We start from the raw sequence: 19176 nt of genomic DNA, 5'->3' as shown, positions 1-19176 counted from the left end.
ACATGCATGCAACTTTTACTCCGATCAACTGATTTCTTCGTTTTCACTTCACACTTGTTCCATTAAAACTGTAGGCCTACAAACATTGTGTGAAGTCTTGCGCAGCTTGAAATTTCCGCTGTCTGTTTTTTATTTCCCAGTTGCAGGACTAATATAAGCGTTACAAAATGTAATACTTATATCAGTCATGCAACTGGGAAATAACAAACAGAAAGAGGAAATTCCAAGCTTAAATATATGCTTGGCCGATTTTAAACAATTACTTTGAACCCGGACATTCGGCTCGGGCCATTATCCGCGACTACAGACCCCGTATAGGCCTAGGGCTCCTTGCGAACCGTACTGTATGAACTGGTTCGCGCAAGAAGTACGCATGGCTTCCTGCATGTGCCCAAGTTATTAGCCACAGCGTCTTCGCGTCTCCCAGACTAACCCCCTTCCCCAGTAACATTGCCGGGATCATTCGAAATACACAGTGGATGTGTCTCATCATGCAGTCATCCATTTACATAGAAACGAATTTGAAAAAATACACTTACTTCTTGCTATCTATACATATCAAAAATCATTCGTTTTATTGACAATGCTGTATCTGATTTAAGACCTATGTACACATTCCATGTATAAAATATTAAATCTTTCAAACTTAATTTAAACATAAGACAGATGTAATACGGACGTAATTTGCCATGATTTTTCATATTTGAAAGAATGTTATAAAGCTGTTACAATTTACTCTAGTCCCATTCGGCACTTTTAAGGACATAAAATTACCATAGCTGTACAGTAATAAAACAGTCGCTAGTAGCGTCTTGATTGGGAGACTGACATGCCGATAGCCGGGCCTTGCACTGGGAAAACACTCTCCTGAGATTTATGTGCAAAAAAAAATAGAAAAGAAAATTACTTAAAATGTGGGTTATCTTGAACATGGGTTTGCTGATTCATTAATTTGACCGATATTAAATTTTACTCAAGCTGACAGCCTCCATTCAGTCTCAAAATGCTGCCCAGAAAAGGTTATCTTTGGTATTAATGCCTCATGTCTGCAGCAGGTCAAGGGTATAGGGAAAGAGCAACCGTTGGCAAACATTGAACAGATGGTATTTAAGTTATACCTCCTGATTTCAGTTGAGAAATGTCGCGGAAGTTTTAGAAAATAATAATGTACCAAATTAATTTTAAAAATCTATCCGCAAAATGTCCCAATCTTTTTTTATTACATCCTCCCAAGATCACTCTTACAAGCAGGATACTCGTAAACCGGAAATTCTATGACAATCCTCTTTGGAAATACCGTGAGGAACGACGGTCTCTGGTAGTTTGGGCAATGTCTCAATCTGGTTTTGCACCAATGTATAATATGTATAGGGGAAAAGGGAACTGTATGGGGATTTCCCGCGTGCCTCACATTGTTCACGGACAATGGCTTGTTACGGGCTTTTTCCACTTCAAGCGGTCACCTGTACAATGAAACGTTTGTGTTGGTCTGAAATTAATATTGACACTTTTTTTTACATCCTAAAGACAAACTGAGGAGTACGTTACAAGAGGAGACGAAACATATGTTGAATCACTATATACACTAAGGAAAACAGCTACTCAAGTTTTTCCCCGAATCTATAATATCGCATCATTTTCATTCCAATTCAGTCTCAAAAAGAAGGCAGGGTTAGCCTCAATATGGATTCAAGATGGCCGGATCCTAAATAAACGTACCTGTCTGACAAGCCGCGCATCTTCGCCGTAACGGAGTTCTTGGTAGCGAGAGATCACACACAGGAGACTCAAGGACTGAAATCAATATACAACCACCGATTAAAACAAAATTACAGATAATGACACTTCCTCAGCTCAGAAACATTGCATTTATTTCAATTGTAATGTGATCGTGAGTTTTCATGTATCGTGCACACAAATTACAGGGATAGTGGTCACTCAAACCTGCCGGGTTTTTTTAAACAGACGGGATTTATACTGTATCAATTAACTGCCTCGAACAAGTTTTCTTTTCACAACTTCATCAATGTCTTATAAACCAAATGGTGTGAGGTACAGACAGGCCTGTGTAAAGGGTTGAGATGGAAACTAGATGAGGGAAGTGCAATTCCTAAGTTACCATTCTATATTGCAGTTTAAAAAAAAAGTACACTGTCAAAATTTATGCTCGCTTGAAAGGAACGGTATTTGATACAAGGGATTTGACCTAGACAAATGTCATGAACGTTCGCTTCTGTGCCTGTGAATGCAATCGAGCCGTCAGTGGTAAAAAGAAAATGCTTGTCATCCCCTTTTCACCCGGTACATGCACAGGCATGTACCAAGGCCTGCTGTTTTGAAAGGCCTATTCTGAAAACTCGAAAAGAGGCAGTCATCATGAGTCATGCATGAAAACAAAATAATACACAGGGTTTGCAAATGTTACAAAAAGTTTTCCATCACCCCGTGGTAATTTTCCAACAACTGAAGGTCTTATAAACAATGTATTGTGCGTGTGACTCATGTTGGAATTTCAAACAGGATATAGGCCTAGATTTATTTATTTTGTTTTGAATTTCGAGATCAGTTCTCTGAAAGCAGAAAGCAAACTCACATCGAGTACAATAAATATCCCCGAGAGGGAGAGGGCTACGAGGTTGAACACGTCGTGCACGTAACCATCCTCAAACACCTGAGAAATAAACCAGCATGACATTAACAAAGCATGAACTTGGGTTCACCAGTTGTAGTGTGATACTGGTAATAGGGGCCCCATTATTGGAGGCGCATGCACTCAATGGGTTTGTAACAACGACGAGCTCATAGTGGCCTTCCTCATAATTCTGAGTGGCAAAGCATGAAATTAAGAGATGATGCATCATTCTTGAAGTCATGTTTTCAAATAAAAACACTTTTTACATTGGTGAAAACGGTGTTTATACAGCCACATGCACAATCTCATTACATTGTGTGTGGTCTATTCTTTTTTTGGGAGGGGGGGGGATTTGAATAAAACAAATATTTGTTTTTTCTCGTATAAACACAGTATTGCATTACTCATGTTTTGCTTGTCCTCTGCCCCAAAATTGTATTGTGCACATTATGAAATGTTGAAATATATTGAAATTATTACAATATTCTCTGATTAGGCCCTATGTGCCGCGCAGTACAGTGCGGTTGTCCAAAACATGCCCAGAATATCGTTACTTATTGTGCGTAATATTGGCAAACAGTGTATTCAAAATGAATTGCGTTGTGCTGAGTATTTCGACACTAATTAAATGTACATGTATTGTCATTTACAATCCATGTGAGCAAAACAAAAATCCATCAAATTATTATGGGGACAAATTTGCAACTGTGAGTAAGCCTTTGGCACTCACCAAGATCATGATATACAGATAGAGAGCACACAGAGAGCAATGAACCAGGATAGCAAGAACCCCCGCCACTATGTATGGAATCAGCAGTCCACGACGATCCTGTGTAAAATTGCACAAAATAATTCAGTTGTGATTGCCGAGCCGAATACAAAGTGTGCATATTTTATTATAATTTTTGGCTGTGATAAAGCCAGACTCGAAATTATTTTTTGACGTTCCTATTTTGACTTTGAAATGTGACACAATGGATGCATTTTTCTTTGGGGGGGGGGGGTTACACAATTTAAAAACAAATCTACCAACTGAGTAACCGGTCATTTAATGGACCAACCAACAAATCGACAAACTATTCAGAACATGTCTGTTGTCACTGGATGGAATAGCTTAAAAAACAAACATGCTCTTTTGTCAGAAAATAAACGTATGGTTGCGCAAACCAACAAATCCCAACAGAGGCATACACTGTTGACAATGCCTATTTGAACGTTTACGTGTATCTGAAATACTGAATCGCCACGGAACAAAATAGACACTTAAGTTAAAACAACAATGGAGGGACTGGGAACCAGTCTACCACGTCGTTCTGCCGATGAAAAAAATGAGGGCGCTAATTCAATTTCAAAGAGATTCGGAAATGTTCATGCTCGTCATTTCATATCTCATAGTTTTGCGTTGAAATCATCCATTTATTTTGGTCCTGCTCCGTCACCTCCAGCAACAAGGTGCAAGCATCCCAGCGTTATAAAAAAAATCGTCAAATCAAACAAAAGCACGCCATTGTGTGGAAGAAAATAATTATTGTACTTACACAACAAACTCCCGCCACCATTAGAAACGACGATAGACATAAGAATACCCACAGCCCCACACCGACGGCATAACCGTAGTAAAACGGGGCGACGTCTTCAACTGAACAGAAAAAAAACGAAGCAGATCTAAAACAGAAGTTTCCTCTTTTTTTTTACAGTTCATTTCTTATGGTGAATGATGCTCTCAGCAGGATAATGCATATAAATTGAAATTTGTGTTATATTGATTCAATAAAGTCATAGTTTCTCTTTGTCTCTTTTTAGTCATATTGCATGAATTCCTGCTTTATCTCATTGTTTTCAGAAGGAATTGTTTTAAAATAAATTTCCTCTTCATTGCATGAGGTCACCGCCCACCTGATACAGAATTGACTTACATGTTTCCGATTGTAATATTCCTGATTCGTACAGGTTGTAGCCGCCCCATGCTGCCCACGCGAGTGACGTCACCTGAGCATGAAGTATTTAAATGAGGTAATGGGTTTGTCAATTTGTTATGATCAACCTGTTGATCAATCTAACATTGTGTCTTTCAATACCAGGAATTGATATCCTTCACAAACGGAAGTGTCATGGCCTTTTTGTAAGTTTGATTGATGAACCTTTTAAGTTCTGTACAGTGAAAACAACCTGTTGCTGTTGTTGATATGTTTCTGCTGCACGTAGTACTTTCCCAATGAATGGTGCTGTACTTTTCCAAGAAGAAAGACACCCAAATGAACGGTAATGTACTTTTACATATAAAAAAAAAGGAGACACCTAAATAGAACCACACTGAGGGCGCTATTCAGAAAAATGAAGGCTGGGATTGAGTGCATTTCGAAACCCATTATAAGTCTTAATTCCACCCTATTCCTTATTAATTTTACTGCCACAGCCCCCTTTTCTTTCCCCTTGCAGTTATCACACTTCACAACCCGCCTTTTATATTCTCAATACATAGGGCTATATTTCAAATCTGACATTTGCAGATGTCTTCAGCTTACCATTGAGAAGATCCCGACCACTATGCACCCAGTCCGAAGACCGCAGCAGCAGCAGTTCTTCACGATTGGCATGATGATGGCGCCCTACTGCTCTACCTACCCTCTCACTCCCAGTCTTCCAATGTCTTCAAGTCAAGTTGTTGCCAGACATGTATCAGAGACTGCGGATATTGAAGGAGGACATCTATTTCAACACAGATGTAAGTCACATTTTGTTTCATGTTCTTATTTCATCTGAAACACTTATTCAGAATCTTTACCCCAAAATTGAGCTCTCTACTTGTACTCCCCTGTATAGTGTAAGTGGTGGGCAAAACACAATGTCTATAACAAGAATTCGTGCTTTTGTAGCTACAACAACTTCATCAGAAACTGATGAAATGCTACTAATGGTTCGCTTTAGTATAATTTATTGGGTAATAATTACATTAGCGACAATTTTTCAGTTTTCGGCTAAATGTTACGCTCGAACGAATGAAAAGCATTTTGTTTTAGGTGAAGGGATTATTAACTTTTCAATTCAATTCAATTTGTTTACTCATCATGCCAGCATGAAATTTTACTTCTCGGTTTGCAAATAAAATTTCAAATACACACAATACAGAATGTTGAATATAAAAACAGACAGTATACACGTTAAAACTTTCAATGAAAAGCACTTAATTAAATAATAAAAGTGTTTCTCAAAATACCGTAAAACTTTCAAACCCACACACATGGACCGCATTGAACGGACTGCCTAGGGGACAAGGGAAGGTAAGCCAGAGGACAATGAGAAATACATATATGTAGGATTATGGGATAATAGTAAGGGGGGGAGAGTGTGATAATCATATCCCCTATAACACTCCCTGAAAATCGAACGTTGGACCTATGGGTGAGATGTCACTCCAATATTTTTTGAATGACCGTGGCATCAAAATATTGAGCGTTATAAAACATGTGGCGTCAATCCGAAGAGATCAGTAAAACAATTGACTGATCAATCCATGCCAGTAACATCCACATCGGATAATCTATATCTAAAATAAAACAGTGTGCATGTACTCACATTTGTTTTTCGTCGGGCAGGCTGTTTATCTTCAAAATATTTATAATGCTTGAAGGAGAATGTCACAAATATGGCGACAAGAGCACATATCCGTTCGTTCGTTCTATCGTGATTCAGCTGTGGTACAAACAGGATCTGGTATTATTTCCTGTGCAATGCTACGTGTATACTTCTTCCGTTTCCTCTAGGGAGATAGATCCAAAGGCTTCTGCTTTCTGGAATTTTTGTCATGCCGCGCGCACAAAAGTCCCTGTTTTCGATGAATTATAGAATTGTTGATTTTATTCAACCGCAAACATTAAAGCTAGGCCTAGATACCCCAAATGATTTTTTTTATTGTTACATGTACTTGCTTTTCCGCAACACGTGCGGAAAGGCGTTTGTTTTTGTTCTGTTGTTTTTTCCTCAGAGAGTAGCAATATTATATCCCATGGCAGATGGCTATAATGGGCACGGGACTATCCATCATCCTGTTCAGTTCTTGCCAACAGAGGGGGCTGTGCAAAACTCCAATAGGGATGCAACCCTGCAAATAAATTCCCACAGACACTAGTGCTAAATGTCCATACTTCAAATTCTTTTTAAAATACTCAGAACTCTCACAGGTATTCAAGCTGCACAGAAAAATGATGATCAACATGTCATCTTTCGTTTTCTTTTCATTTTTTGGTGGGTTGACCATTGACTTTTCGAGATATTCTCACCCAAAGAAGACGACCCCAATTTTCCCCAAAGCGGAAAAGTAGCCATCTTGAAAAACGATCCCTCTACAACATGGCAAAATAGCGCCACTTTCGAGCCCAACAGCATCCAAAATGCTCAGCATTGGAAGCCCCAAGTCCGGGCCAGAGGTTCATTACCATATCAGTCAATTCCCCCATTTTGCGGCGCTCAGAACTCTCTAATGTAGAATATGTTGAGGGTATAACTTTTATTCATGAGCTCGGCTGATGGATTTAGGCCTATTTAGCGGTGTGCACCCATAGTATTCAACGAAAAAAATTACCGTTGCTAATAAGTCCCGCAGTTTCCTCACGCAAAATGAGACCTGGAGACGTCATCTTCATCTTCTATCGATTATTAATTTCTGTATGCTTGAGTTGAAAGAAAGGCTGTATACTGACAAACGTCAGCCCGTGACCCGTATTTGTACATGACTACCTTCGTAGCGTTTTATAGATTTTCTGTACGGAATATTGTGTTAGCCCTTCGTGCCTTTTGCTCCATAAATAGTAGCCAGGAGCTATTTTGCCCTGCTTAATGCAAATACGGGATCAAGGCTATATCACTGAAGTTCCCTCAGCAATCAACTAGCGGAGGAATAGATGATTAATGTACATGTAGGTCCAATGGAGGACCTTTTAGACGTATACAGGTTGCAGCAAACACACCAGTCCATTTTCCATTCCATTTAATACGGCAGATTGGGCGTTTGGCGTAAACAATGGAAAAGACCGGTGTGTTTGTTGCCACCAACGTCTCAAAAGCCCCCATTCACATGCACCGACCATTACTTTGTGTTGTGACTAGTTATTGCAACAAAGCCATAGAAATTATTATTCTAGAAACGAGATCATCAGTGCAGTCATAAGCCTTAACTATGTGTCTAACAGCTTGATAAAACATGTTCGGCCTTCACCATTCGTATAATGTCGGATAATTGTTTCTTTGGATGCAAAACATACCCCTTTACGTTAACAAACCTTACTTATTTCAGAAAAGTTCGCAAAAGCTTTACACGCGAGCTCATTGAAATATATTCGCAGAGCAGACCGTTCTAGTTTATACATGTACATTGTATTGTGAAGTGCGAAAGACGCTGCACTTCATAACTTGTCTCAGTTTCCGAAGTGCCTGAATGTGATGAAATGTCTGGCTTTTTTGTTGTAGTGACTGTTGCTGTGGCTTATGTAATAGATTGTTCGTTGATTGTACAAGCCCTTATTAATCCAAGTGCTTCATCATTGTCTCGTCGAGGTTTTAATTGTGAATTTGCAACGGCGCGTGGCGATAGACCTCTCGCTCTCGTCAGTTTTTGTGGCATTGCTATGTGCGCATTCAAATTATAATGATGATAAATTGAATAACGTCGTTATACTGTTGTTGTGGGTTGCCATGCCTCGGTTCTCCCTCCCTCCGTACAACGAATGTTGACAACCTCCTGCTCCTCTATACCACGGCAGCCTTGCGACGAAAGTGAAAGCGACTCGCAAGAACATATATTATATTTCCCTTGGCATACTTTTTTAGGTAATTACAAAACCAGTATAATTTCCCTTATCAAACCATTCATGGTTTAAAGGGAATGTACATCATTGGCTTTTGCTGTAATTTTCAGAAATGAACTGTTTGAGGGGTTAGTATAATAGATCAAATATTGTTACACTGACATGTTTGAAGTTTTGTGTTCAAAAATGCTGGAAAAACTAAGAAAAACAAAAATGTTCAAGTAGTCTGGTTCCTTGACTCCACTAAAGATAAAATGGATCAATTTATTAATGCCGGAAAATTGTAAGGTAAGGAAACCAGTGTAGCTGGCCTGCACCCGTTCATGAACATGTAACCAATAGCAAACAAAATTTGGACTGAAAAAAAGGTGTAAAGTTGGAGCAGTAGTTGAAAAATAGTTAGGTTTTTCCAACGGTGGTCGGCCGACCACCGTTGAAAATGTATACAAAAATACAATTTTCTTGAAAATGACTTCACACCAGGTGCAATAATTTTACAGGATGATTTAGACTGTCATTTACCAACATCCTAGTAAGGTATTTCGTAAAAACTTAGTAGTTTTATTTTTCGATGTTTGCAAATGTTGTATATTCCCTTTAATCAGACACGGAGGGTACCTGTCCAGCGGCTGCTGGCTTACGTGCATACTGACGAATCGACAAGCTTCCACAAAATATAATAGGCCTACACCGAAATCACAACAGCTACTGTTGATGCTGGTTGCCATGGGTAACACCTTGACGCGCCACGTTGGTATCAACAACAACGCACGGCACACATGCCTTTTGCATCAGGGAGACATTGTGCAATACCACAAAGGCGTCTATAACACCCCTCTGTTCAGGATACATGTCTTAAATCCTCACAAAAGGTCACATATACTATAAGCAGGCATAAAAATGTGTAACTTTTCCCCATGTTTGCATGAAAACAAATGGAACGACGTTATCATTAATTTTAAATTATACCTAGCAAATCATTGAGCTTATTGGAATTCTTTTTCACTGGGAGTAAGAAAGAAGAAACGTAACCAAAGCAATTCACGGAATGCCATGATGCAATATAGGACAAGATTATCCCCATAAAACATGATCGATTGGGGGTTATTGAAGGGGGCAAACACCTTTTTAGTGATTGTAAGGCAGTTCATGTATTATTCATGAGGGGGCAATATTGTGCGTCTGCGTTTCCTAACAACCGCTTATTCACAACACGTGAATATACACCAATCCATACAAAATGTAGGCCAATTGCGAGGCAAGTCAATACTACGCCGAGCTCTCACGCTTGTGAACTGTTGCTTTTGCGCCGAGCTCTGCTAGATTTTGGAAATACGAAGGAGAAATTCTCTCAACAAAACCGCCAACATGGCCATCATGAAGAGGTGTTGCTGTTTTAATGATACCCGCAGTGGTTCAATGGCTTCTGCTATATACTCTCTGGTAAGTAATTTTTAGTAATTTTTGCATCTTCGCAGCCGAAAACATTTTGTAATAGCAGGCTCTGTAATTACTGCTTTCGCAAGTCTGAGACGCATTCAATTGCTTTATTACAACGGTATGCCACAGGCGCCGATTCTGACGTTCTAGAACTTTTTTTAAACAGAAAACGTTGCGTTCGTGCCTCTACAAAATATACAGCAAGTAATCAGATATTACGGTATATTGTCTTCAACGATTAGGCCTAGAGATTTCTTGGTAAGGTCCCACTGCAAACAGATACACACTGGACCACGCCATTAAATTATTGTCATAAATGACCATAGTTGGGAAAAGTAGGATCATCAACAATCCCACGTGACCAGTATTTGTCCGTATAAGAAACGTACATTTTGGAATGTGCCATTAATGGTGAATGATATTGAATTTTTTGAGGACATTATAACATTATTTAACGTAATTGCTCTTTCTCTTGCAGATTTACGCAGTAATATTTTGCGCGTTGTCCGGTGCGGGCTTTGCTCTCTTGAACTTACTAGGTAAGTTGAACAAAAATAGCTGTGTCACAGTTACATTCCGACCGAATATATTGCATTGAAAATGGCGGGAAAACATTGATGCCAATTCAAGACGCTGTGCCTCGTTTAAAAAAAAAACCCAAAAAACCAACATGAAAACATTTATGAGAGACAATTTTCCCCAAATAATTGCGGGAATGAAGAAGTAGCCTGTAATCCATATAGGGAGTTAAAATAGTGTTTTGTACTTATACTTTAGAAATATTCTCCAATTTCTAGAAACGAAAATTTGTTTAAACCATTCCTTTTAAATGTCGATGATATTCCTGTGATTTTCCTTTTTTCATTTAAAAGATCATCTATAGGTTACATTTTGAAAGATGCATTAGCTTTAGCTTTGTAGAATGTCGTAATGTTTTTGATCTTTTCTCTCTCTCTTAACAGGTGGCATTGTCCTGGTCATGTATTATTTGAGTTTTGTGGTCTATGGACTGGTTTTCGTCTGCTCCATTATTGGCATCGTTGGCGTTTCCAAGGTAATTAAATCGATATTCGGTCCAATAAGTAGGAGTGGCCAGAATCACATGAAGATTACTATGCACAAAGACAATGAAGATGATTAACGCTCGAGAAAATACGGTATCTGTTAATATATATAGGCTACATGTACATGTATGGAAGAACATTCAATATACTGGAATGACTCTGTATATAAGTCCGCATGCAGTCCATGTGCTGAAACAACCAGTGTTAGGCCTACAATTATGTAGCACGCTTATATTATTATAGTGCACATTTTCGGGGTTCTATACTTTATATACGGACTTTACTTGAGAAACACTTCCAGTTTAAACGACTTTTGATGAGAGAAAAGTCGATTTGCTAAATTTTCTTATGTTCATAAATTTTGGATGTTGAACGTGCGCTACATATTCCGATTCTTATTCAGTTTTATTGGTAGCCTTGCATATCTGGAACAGCTGTTGTTAGTCTACTGAGTAGAAAAAAAATGACATGTTGAGAAATTGACGTATAAATAAATGACAAATTTTGTTTGCTAAGAATCAACAGAAAAGTAGTTGTGTTGAAATGAAATATAAACTCGTACAGTATACATCGTTTGCTAGATACGAAGGATATTGCGTTCTGCACCGCTGCACGAGATATCAATTATTGTTTTTCTTCATTTCTGCTTCCGCTTCATACTAGCTGCGTGATGGAGCTAGGGTCATAAACACGCAACATGAAACTTATCAACACAAATAGACGATAGTTTGATATTGTTGTTTATGTTTTCATAGGACTCTGCCGGACTGATTATTCCGTATATCGTTGCCGTGCTGGTCATGATGATTGTTGAGCTGGCATCCTACATTGTGTGGCTGTCTGTACTGGTAAGTATCATGCCCTGCATGGTTTTTTTTTTCTTCGGTTTTACATCATCTACTTTTGTTATTGGGGGGAAATAACAAAAACAACAGTCAATTTCTGGTTATTTTAATTGTTAAAAAGGGACCTGCTTATTGGAAATGGCTATATTAATTAGCTACATATTGTACCTCTGTTGTAAATGTATTACATTCACACTCCAATTTTTTTTGTCTCACTGTCTTTTGCTGTTCATTTAGGGTTTTGCAGCGATTTTACTCATCATCCCGTTTGTGATCTGGTTACTGCTTCTAGCACTCAATGTAAGTAAACTTGACCCTCAATATCTGCGATGCAAATGGCTGGCCAATATTGTATGCACATCATTATTTAATGTGTTGTTTTTTCCCCAATGAGTTTAGCAGCAGCAGTTAGATTGTGTAGTAAGGCTGCAGAGATAATTAAAAAAGGTTCGGTGAAAACTCACAAATACATATATGAAACATGGTTTTGCTGCTTACAAACTATGCTCTCGAAGGGGACATGCACTATTGAAATTTTAAAATTAAATTTATGTGTCTTCATAAGTTTGAAATTTAATAGAATTTTGAAACGTCACAGTAAAAAGAAAATCACTACAAAAAAAGGAAAATTCATTTTTGTAGCGTGCCCATTTTCGGTCGTTGACATAAGTAAGATCAATAATTTCAATATCGTATTTGAATTTGAATGAAACTTGCTTTTTTGTAGATTATGTGTCTGTTGTGCGCCATCTCCCAATACCAAGAGCTGAAGGCAGGGCGTGGTACCGTCCAAGACATTCAGGCCGCAAATACAGTAAGATATCTCCAGATATATTTGTTTCTCTCCAAACTGTACAAAAGTCCCCATGTTTCTCATTTATGATAACATTATATGGACACATTTGTTTCTCCCCAAACTGTACAACATTCCCCATGTTTTTTTTTATTTATGATAACATAATGGACACTTCGCATGTAACAAGTGCTGAAAAAAACCCAGAACTTGAGCTTACAAGACATTCCTGACATTTCTTGTGCATGAGAGTATCGGGCACTAAGCTGAACTGACTTTTGAAACTTGTCCACCCCATACTTTAATAAGTGCCAGTAAATCTTATTGCTGATCAGAAAATGTATTGTTTGAAACAACAAAACTGACGAAATTTCTCCTTGATTCGAACACACCAATCCATGCCTACAAATGTGTATTTTGCCTGCAATGGTGGCCCCGTATTGTTCCTCTTTTGTTGTACTATAACTTCTTAGGGAAGACCTCCCATATGTTTTGTACACGATCTTGGACCATCGGGAATTGTGGTCCTATTGTCCTCTATTGTTCAAGGTACCCTATTGAATGCAGAAACAAACCCTTGGCTTATTTAGGGTGTGATAAAAGAAATATTTTATACTTGAGCGATCCCCACGTAACTGATTTTGTCCTGTGTCTTCTTCACGCCAGACCACAACTGTGATCATGACCGGTGGTCCAGTGATCACGCAGCAGGCCCCAGCAGGAACCTTCATCGTACAGCAGCCTCCTCCGGCCTACGGACAGCCCATGATCCAGCAAGGGTACGCACAGCCACCACCCCAGACTGGGTATGCGTACCCGCCCCCACAACAGCCCATCTTGAACCAGCCCGATGACGGATTCAAAGCTTAAATAAAACCGGGGCCCACTTAGCATTGAATTCCTTCGCAGAAAGTTACAATACTGCTAACAAAATTATGTTATGAGCTAAGCCAAAAAAAAAAAACATACCAAAAAAGCAAGAGCCAACTTCATGTAGCTGCTGTGCACAGAAACTCCAGGGGGCATTTTCATACGGCCAGGGGCCATTTCCATAAGTACAGAGACCATTTTCATAAGTCCAGGGGCCATTTTGATAAGTCGAGATGCCAGTTTCATTAATTCAGGGGCCATTTTCATAAAGTTCAGAGGCCATTGCCATAGTAGTCCAGGGCCACGAGTCCGGGACCATTTTCCAAAATGTTTTGCTTAGTAACAAGAACATGTAAAGAAAAGGAAAAGAGGAGACTCGAAGTCAATATTTTACTGTCATGTTAAGACCGGAAACCATCAGAGCTGGCCCTAAAACGCGGCGAAATAAACATATACGCAGGCCCCTATGTGAATTGTTTTGAATTGCGCCCAAGAAATAATAATGAAATACTTTACTTCTTGCTTGTTTGAAATTTGAGACTTTGTTTTACATTTGTGTTGTTTGTGCAAGATACTTTTGTGATACCTTGTAGTGTATTTTTTCAAGTACCTCAACCAATGATGCCTTTCACATTATATATATTTTATTGCACAATTTTGATAAACAAACAAGATTTTGCTTGATTAACTACCGTAAATTAGTTTGCCATACCATAAAATCATTTTCAGTATCTTCACCAATGAGGCTTTTCACTTATTAAGATGTTTACTTTTTTCATGGAAATATTTCGTAGCAAAAAGGTTATACTTTACGTATATTTATATACTACTTTGTCCGTTAACTTGTGAAGTGTACTTTTGCCATTGCTAGTCGTTATCCCCCAGTAGGCTCCTATTTTGCCAATGAGGCCTGCTCATCTTACAATGTGGCGCTGTTATGAGGCGTTTAAAGGATAATATTCTAGGAATCTAAAGAAGTTGATGGTATTCTTAAAATACATGCGTGTGAAATCTAATTGGTCAGTATTTTATTTCTTTTTTTTTTCAGTATGTTTTCTGTTTGCAGGGGTTAAAAACTAACATTATTACGCAATTGCGGGTTATTTGAAGGAAACATTTTGAAAGCTAATCATGATAACTCTGACGAACTCTATGTATTTTTATGCATAATTCTGAATGGATATTTGCTTCAAAAGCGTGCAAAGTGTGACAAAATTATTCATTGTCTCACTTCCTAATTGAAACAAACCTCACACTTTAATAAGCTGTAAATAGTGTTTGTAAAGAATATGCAGATTTTTTTTCAAATTCTGTAGTTTATTTTTTCATATTAATCACCCTACATTGGATATTTTGTTATTTTGTTGTAGGTTGCACAAAGCAGCTGTTGTTTGTTAGTTTTTGCATGTGAGCAATTCCAGCGTAATGCAATGCTCGTGACATAGCTATTTAGTGTTCATAAACCTGAAAACGTATTTTCAAATCTTACATCCATCATTACAGACTATGGGTTTTGAATCATTTCTCTAAAACACAAATTAGATACATGTATCATGGTTCATTTGCTCTGTCACAGATACACATTTACACTTCCTTTCATAAAGCTGGAACTGCCCATAGGCCTACACTAATTTTAGGAATAATGGAATGCACGTCACTTAACGAGTAATATTCTTGTAAATATTTTGGAGAGTTAACTGAAAGCAGGCTGACTACATGTAAAAGCAGGATGAAATATTATCCTCAAACTGAAAATATATTAAGCAGGACGGCCTGTTGTTATTAAACACGTTGTGTCTTAGTTTTTCTTTGAAAAAGATTTTTGGAGACGGAGACACGTTCATGATTTCTTTTTAACCAAGTTTCTCCCCCAGACTTTGAAAATAGAAGAGTGATTTTTCACTCTTGACGTCCTAATTTAAAAAAAAAAATCACTTAACGAGGACTTGGAAGCAACTGTAAAAGCATGATTTTTTTTTCTCAAATGATATTCTGTGTCAATCCGAGTACGGCGTCCATCTCATCTCATGATCTCTTCTTGATTGAAGATTATGATGAGGTTAATGTACTTTACATTGTACATGTACATGTACATTGTATTTGACATAAGTTCAGTGTGGGTGTGATATACATGTACATGTATATGCAAATCGTTTAAAGTGGAATTACAAATCTTTTAATTTTCAACGATACTTGTACTCACCTGTCACGCCGTTGAGTACTCTGGAGAACTCATAAAAAATAATTAATTTCAGGGGAAGGGTTATAATTATTTTTATACTGGTTCCTGTTAAATTCGAACCCAGGGTCGATGATGTAGGGACTGGGAGCCAGTCTAGGGGAAGGGTATGGTGTCCGTGGAGCTACAGAGGGCGGTGTGTCTCGCGCGTGGTTGCAGACCAGTAAATAAGCTGCTATAGACCCCTGTGATAAATCCCCCACTTTCAAAAATCAGGAAAATACTCACAACTCTCCCAAGGTGTTAGAGGCACACATCAAAATGAAAGCTTATTTCCTCATCTTTTATTTTCTGTTTTATTTTTTATTTTTCGGGGCAATCTGATGACTTGTGAAAGAAAATTTCCAGCCACTTGAAGATGATCAACGCTATAGTAGAAGTAATCCTGAAGCCAATCACCTTTTGAAAAAAAAATAATACCTATACATTCCATTGCAAACTAGAGTAATTATCCCATTTGCATCCAAATTTCACAGAAATACCAGCTCGCAGTCCTGTTCACGGCTTCCACCTTCTTATTTTACAGACCCTTAAGTTCATGATCGACCGGCCCACAACACGCAAATCGAGATTGGGCCGGTGTCATATGAAAATCGGACTCGTATGAAAATCGGACTCTTTTTCCCTTTTATTGGTTAAACCCTCTCACGTGACCGGTCCCTCTCCTAATTATCTATGCATGAGCATGCGCAATACCACCAATGAGTCCGTATTTCATAAAACCTAAATTCATGCTACACTGGCGTAAGCAACTTTGAGCCCACTTACTGGCCTGCACCCCGAAGGGATGTACAGTACATATTCCATGATACATGTGATAGATTGCGTGCGCGTTCCTTTACGCTAGCGCAATGTATGTTGGGAAACAGCTATGGGGTAGCAAGATCGCATCGCTCGGCGGTTGGTTTTGCTCACTGATCTCTAAGGCCCAAAAAAAAAAGTCTCCGGTTTCTGGTATGGAGCTTGCCCCAAAAGTGGTGCGGCGACGCGGCTTTTTTTTTTTTTTACCTGGTTTTTTTTTTTTTTTTTTGGCTTCAAATGTCGGCTGATGACTGTAAATGGTGCCCGACTAAACTTAGTGCAAATATATGGGAGTCCAGAGAGGCCACATAAATCTTATTCTCGATCATAACCCCATCTAAAAATACGTTAAAATCGTGCAGCAGCAGAATTCCAGTCAAACCAGTGAGTTTGGCGGTTTTGAAACATCATCTTGTATTGAAAAAAAAACTTTTTCATTTTGCCGACGCGCATGGCTACGGCGACTCGCGCGCATACCAGAAACCGGAGACTTTTTTTTTTGGGCCTAAATATCAGTAGTTTTGCTGTGTTGCCACAACATAGACAGTCAACATTGACGTGCACGTTTTCAAATTGATGAATGCTTACAATCATGTTCTGATTTAAGATTTACAAGTTTTCACCACTGAGTACATGACACATCTTTCATTAGTTGTGTGTCTCATTTGCTTGTACTTCTCACTTCATGTCATTAATGACGTTATGGTTATCTTTACGAACACGGACAGTCATTTATTTCCTTACCACAGTAATTAAAGTGGCTTAAACATCAATGACATCTTGAACGAAGTGATTTGTCTCCTTTTCATTTTCAGATAATATCACTGGAGAAATGACGTGCGGAGATATGAAGTTACCCATTTTCTACCCATGACATGAAGAAGGTAATTAAGTAAACCACGAATAACGTTCTGTAGCGCCTAATGGCGGCCCTAGCAGCTAAGTAAACGATTTTCCGTCACTGACACGTCGTTGTCTATATTTCAGGTAATTCTTAACCATAAAAACAAACTCAGCCAACAAGTGTGAAACGATCAGCACGTCTTATAGCCTTGAAAATATGCGCTGGCATTAAGGTACAGTCTGCCAACAGGGGGCGCTGTATACTGATCAGGCTGAAAAACGTGTACGTAGGTTTTACGTCTGTTCTCGCCATTTTCCTCTGTCGTTATTGGCTTTCTCCCTTTCCATAAACCCTCGAAGAAAATATATTGATGCGGGGCCGGAGAGCATTTTCTCCCCGTCCCCGAGGGTTGTCGCTCTCATCCACAACCAAAAGAGCAATGCTTATCGTCATAGGCATACAGAGATCGTGAGTTCGATAAGATAACTGCTGACAAATAGAGACCAGCGTCAATGCTGACGCAGTTACCGGCGAATTACGTATAGAATTCGCCGAGTCTGAAAGCGTTCTTTCACCTCGGATTGCACATTCACTCAGGTCAATATTACCTTAACCTATACAGCTCTTGAAAACTGTCTTTTGGAAAAGCTATTGACAGCGGAATGAAATCAAGCATCAATAATTATGAGCAAGAAAAAATCAATGGCAATATTTTGTGGCAAGTTTGCATGGGACCTTACTCTGAAGCGGACCTGTGGGATATATTGCTTCTCTTTGCAGGCTGAAAAAGGGGGACACGCAAAACAACAATAACACTTCTGAATTCGGGCATAGTGCCGTCTGCTAGGGTTGTGCAACGCTGACTTCGTCTCGCGGTCAATTTCAAAATACATACATTGACGGCACTCCACGCATCTCCACGGGGAGTTAGGGGACTTAAACGCGCATATCAAAGCACCTGCAAATAAGCCCAAGTCTCGGAGTGTATAGTGTTCCACTCCGGATTTGTGTCCCGGGCCCGATTTCCACCCACGGGACCCCGTTGGAAATATCAAAGTGGCCACTTTGAATTTCATAGGGGCTTTTCCCGCGTCGCCAGCGCAAGTTGAGCATGCACACACAGCGGCGACAATAAGAATCATGATGCCGATTGCTTGCCCAGCGGCCGGGCCAGGCATTCCGCGGGCAGAGCACTAGCAAGCCGGTGATCATGTTTTTAGTGCAGTGTTCGTCACACCTCTTCAATCTCGGGACCTCTAGGTGACAGATTCCAGATGGATTGGAGGATTGGAGTACAGATAACATCAGAAGAGAGCATATTTATACACAAAGAAAAGTGCATAAACTGCACCCAACAACATAATACCAACATGTTGTATGATCCTTGTCTTATTTCCTTTTGGTAAGTTTTTAGTCTAAAATCATCAGTATTCGAGTGTTCCTAAAAACCCTTATGGAATAACTTTTAAAAAGCTAATATGACACCAAAACTATAACAGGTAGATTTAATTTAGAAGAATGTCAAAATAAAAAAAATGAACATGTACATAAAGTTGACTAACAAACCTTTGATTTTGTACCATGCAATGAAATTAATTCGGGACTGCAAAATGTGCAAAGGAAGCCTCTGTAAATATGCCTCAATGTGGTCATCAATGCTTATAGAAGAAATGCCCCCAGACTGTTGTCGACTGCTCATTCTAATGAGGTCTTAAGAAACTTTCCCCCAAAGTACCGCCGAAAGCCAGAGTAAGTAACTTCTTTAAGATAAAAGCTTACAGCATTGCAAGTCGGTTCGATACACCGGCCTTTATGTAGGGTCAAAACACCCCGGAGATATGGGA

At 39.0% G+C, this 19176-nt stretch overlaps 2 protein-coding genes and 1 long non-coding RNA gene across 4 annotated transcripts; 2 read left to right on the top strand and 1 right to left on the bottom strand.

Moving 5' to 3' along the window:
• Positions 1–546: 546 nt before the first annotated feature.
• LOC119727494 lies at positions 547–5276 on the bottom strand. Of its 2 annotated transcripts, XM_038199381.1 has the most exons (7): positions 5158–5276; positions 4549–4621; positions 4171–4271; positions 3363–3461; positions 2594–2671; positions 1720–1794; positions 547–867 (listed from the first exon to the last, which is right to left on the bottom strand). In XM_038199381.1, the coding sequence occupies exons 1-7, from the start codon at positions 5227–5229 to the stop codon at positions 802–804; spliced, it is 564 nt and encodes a 187-aa protein (XP_038055309.1). In that variant the 5' UTR covers positions 5230–5276; the 3' UTR covers positions 547–801. The 2 variants fall into 2 exon arrangements, with proteins under 2 accessions (XP_038055309.1, XP_038055310.1); XM_038199382.1 differs by lacking the exon at positions 2594–2671.
• On the top strand, positions 4581–18952 carry LOC119727495. The gene is made up of 3 exons (XR_005270979.1): positions 4581–4645; positions 5143–5357; positions 17304–18952. It is a non-coding gene; the product is annotated as an uncharacterized LOC119727495 (long non-coding RNA).
• On the top strand, positions 9607–15235 carry LOC119727492. The gene is made up of 7 exons (XM_038199380.1): positions 9607–9879; positions 10355–10415; positions 10839–10930; positions 11696–11788; positions 12023–12085; positions 12513–12599; positions 13245–15235. Exons 1-7 carry the CDS (start codon positions 9805–9807, stop codon positions 13446–13448), a joined length of 675 nt encoding a protein of 224 aa, XP_038055308.1. The 5' UTR covers positions 9607–9804; the 3' UTR covers positions 13449–15235.
• Positions 18953–19176: the final 224 nt, after the last annotated feature.

The sequence above is a fragment of the Patiria miniata genome, unplaced genomic scaffold (assembly GCF_015706575.1).
Source record: "Patiria miniata isolate m_02_andy unplaced genomic scaffold, ASM1570657v1 HiC_scaffold_20, whole genome shotgun sequence".
Taxonomy (NCBI): Eukaryota; Metazoa; Echinodermata; class Asteroidea; order Valvatida; family Asterinidae; genus Patiria; species Patiria miniata.
Note: the sequence above shows the minus strand (reverse complement) of the source record. Positions and strands in the feature narration are given on the sequence as shown.

Excerpts from the sequence above, each read along its gene's own strand:
- LOC119727494 (XM_038199381.1), bottom strand. The coding sequence starts at position 5,229 with ATGCCAATCGTGAAGAACTGCTGCTGCTGCGGTCTTCGGACTGGGTGC. Across the intron at positions 2,672-3,362 it reads ATCTGTATATCATGATCTTG|GTGTTTGAGGATGGTTACGT; the intron begins GTGAGTGCCAAA and ends TTTATTTCTCAG. Across the intron at positions 1,795-2,593 it reads GGATATTTATTGTACTCGAT|TCCTTGAGTCTCCTGTGTGT; the intron begins GTGAGTTTGCTT and ends TATTGATTTCAG.
- LOC119727492 (XM_038199380.1), top strand. The coding sequence starts at position 9,805 with ATGGCCATCATGAAGAGGTGTTGCTGTTTTAATGATACCCGCAGTGGT. Across the intron at positions 9,880-10,354 it reads CTTCTGCTATATACTCTCTG|ATTTACGCAGTAATATTTTG; the intron begins GTAAGTAATTTT and ends TTTCTCTTGCAG. Across the intron at positions 11,789-12,022 it reads TTGTGTGGCTGTCTGTACTG|GGTTTTGCAGCGATTTTACT; the intron begins GTAAGTATCATG and ends CTGTTCATTTAG.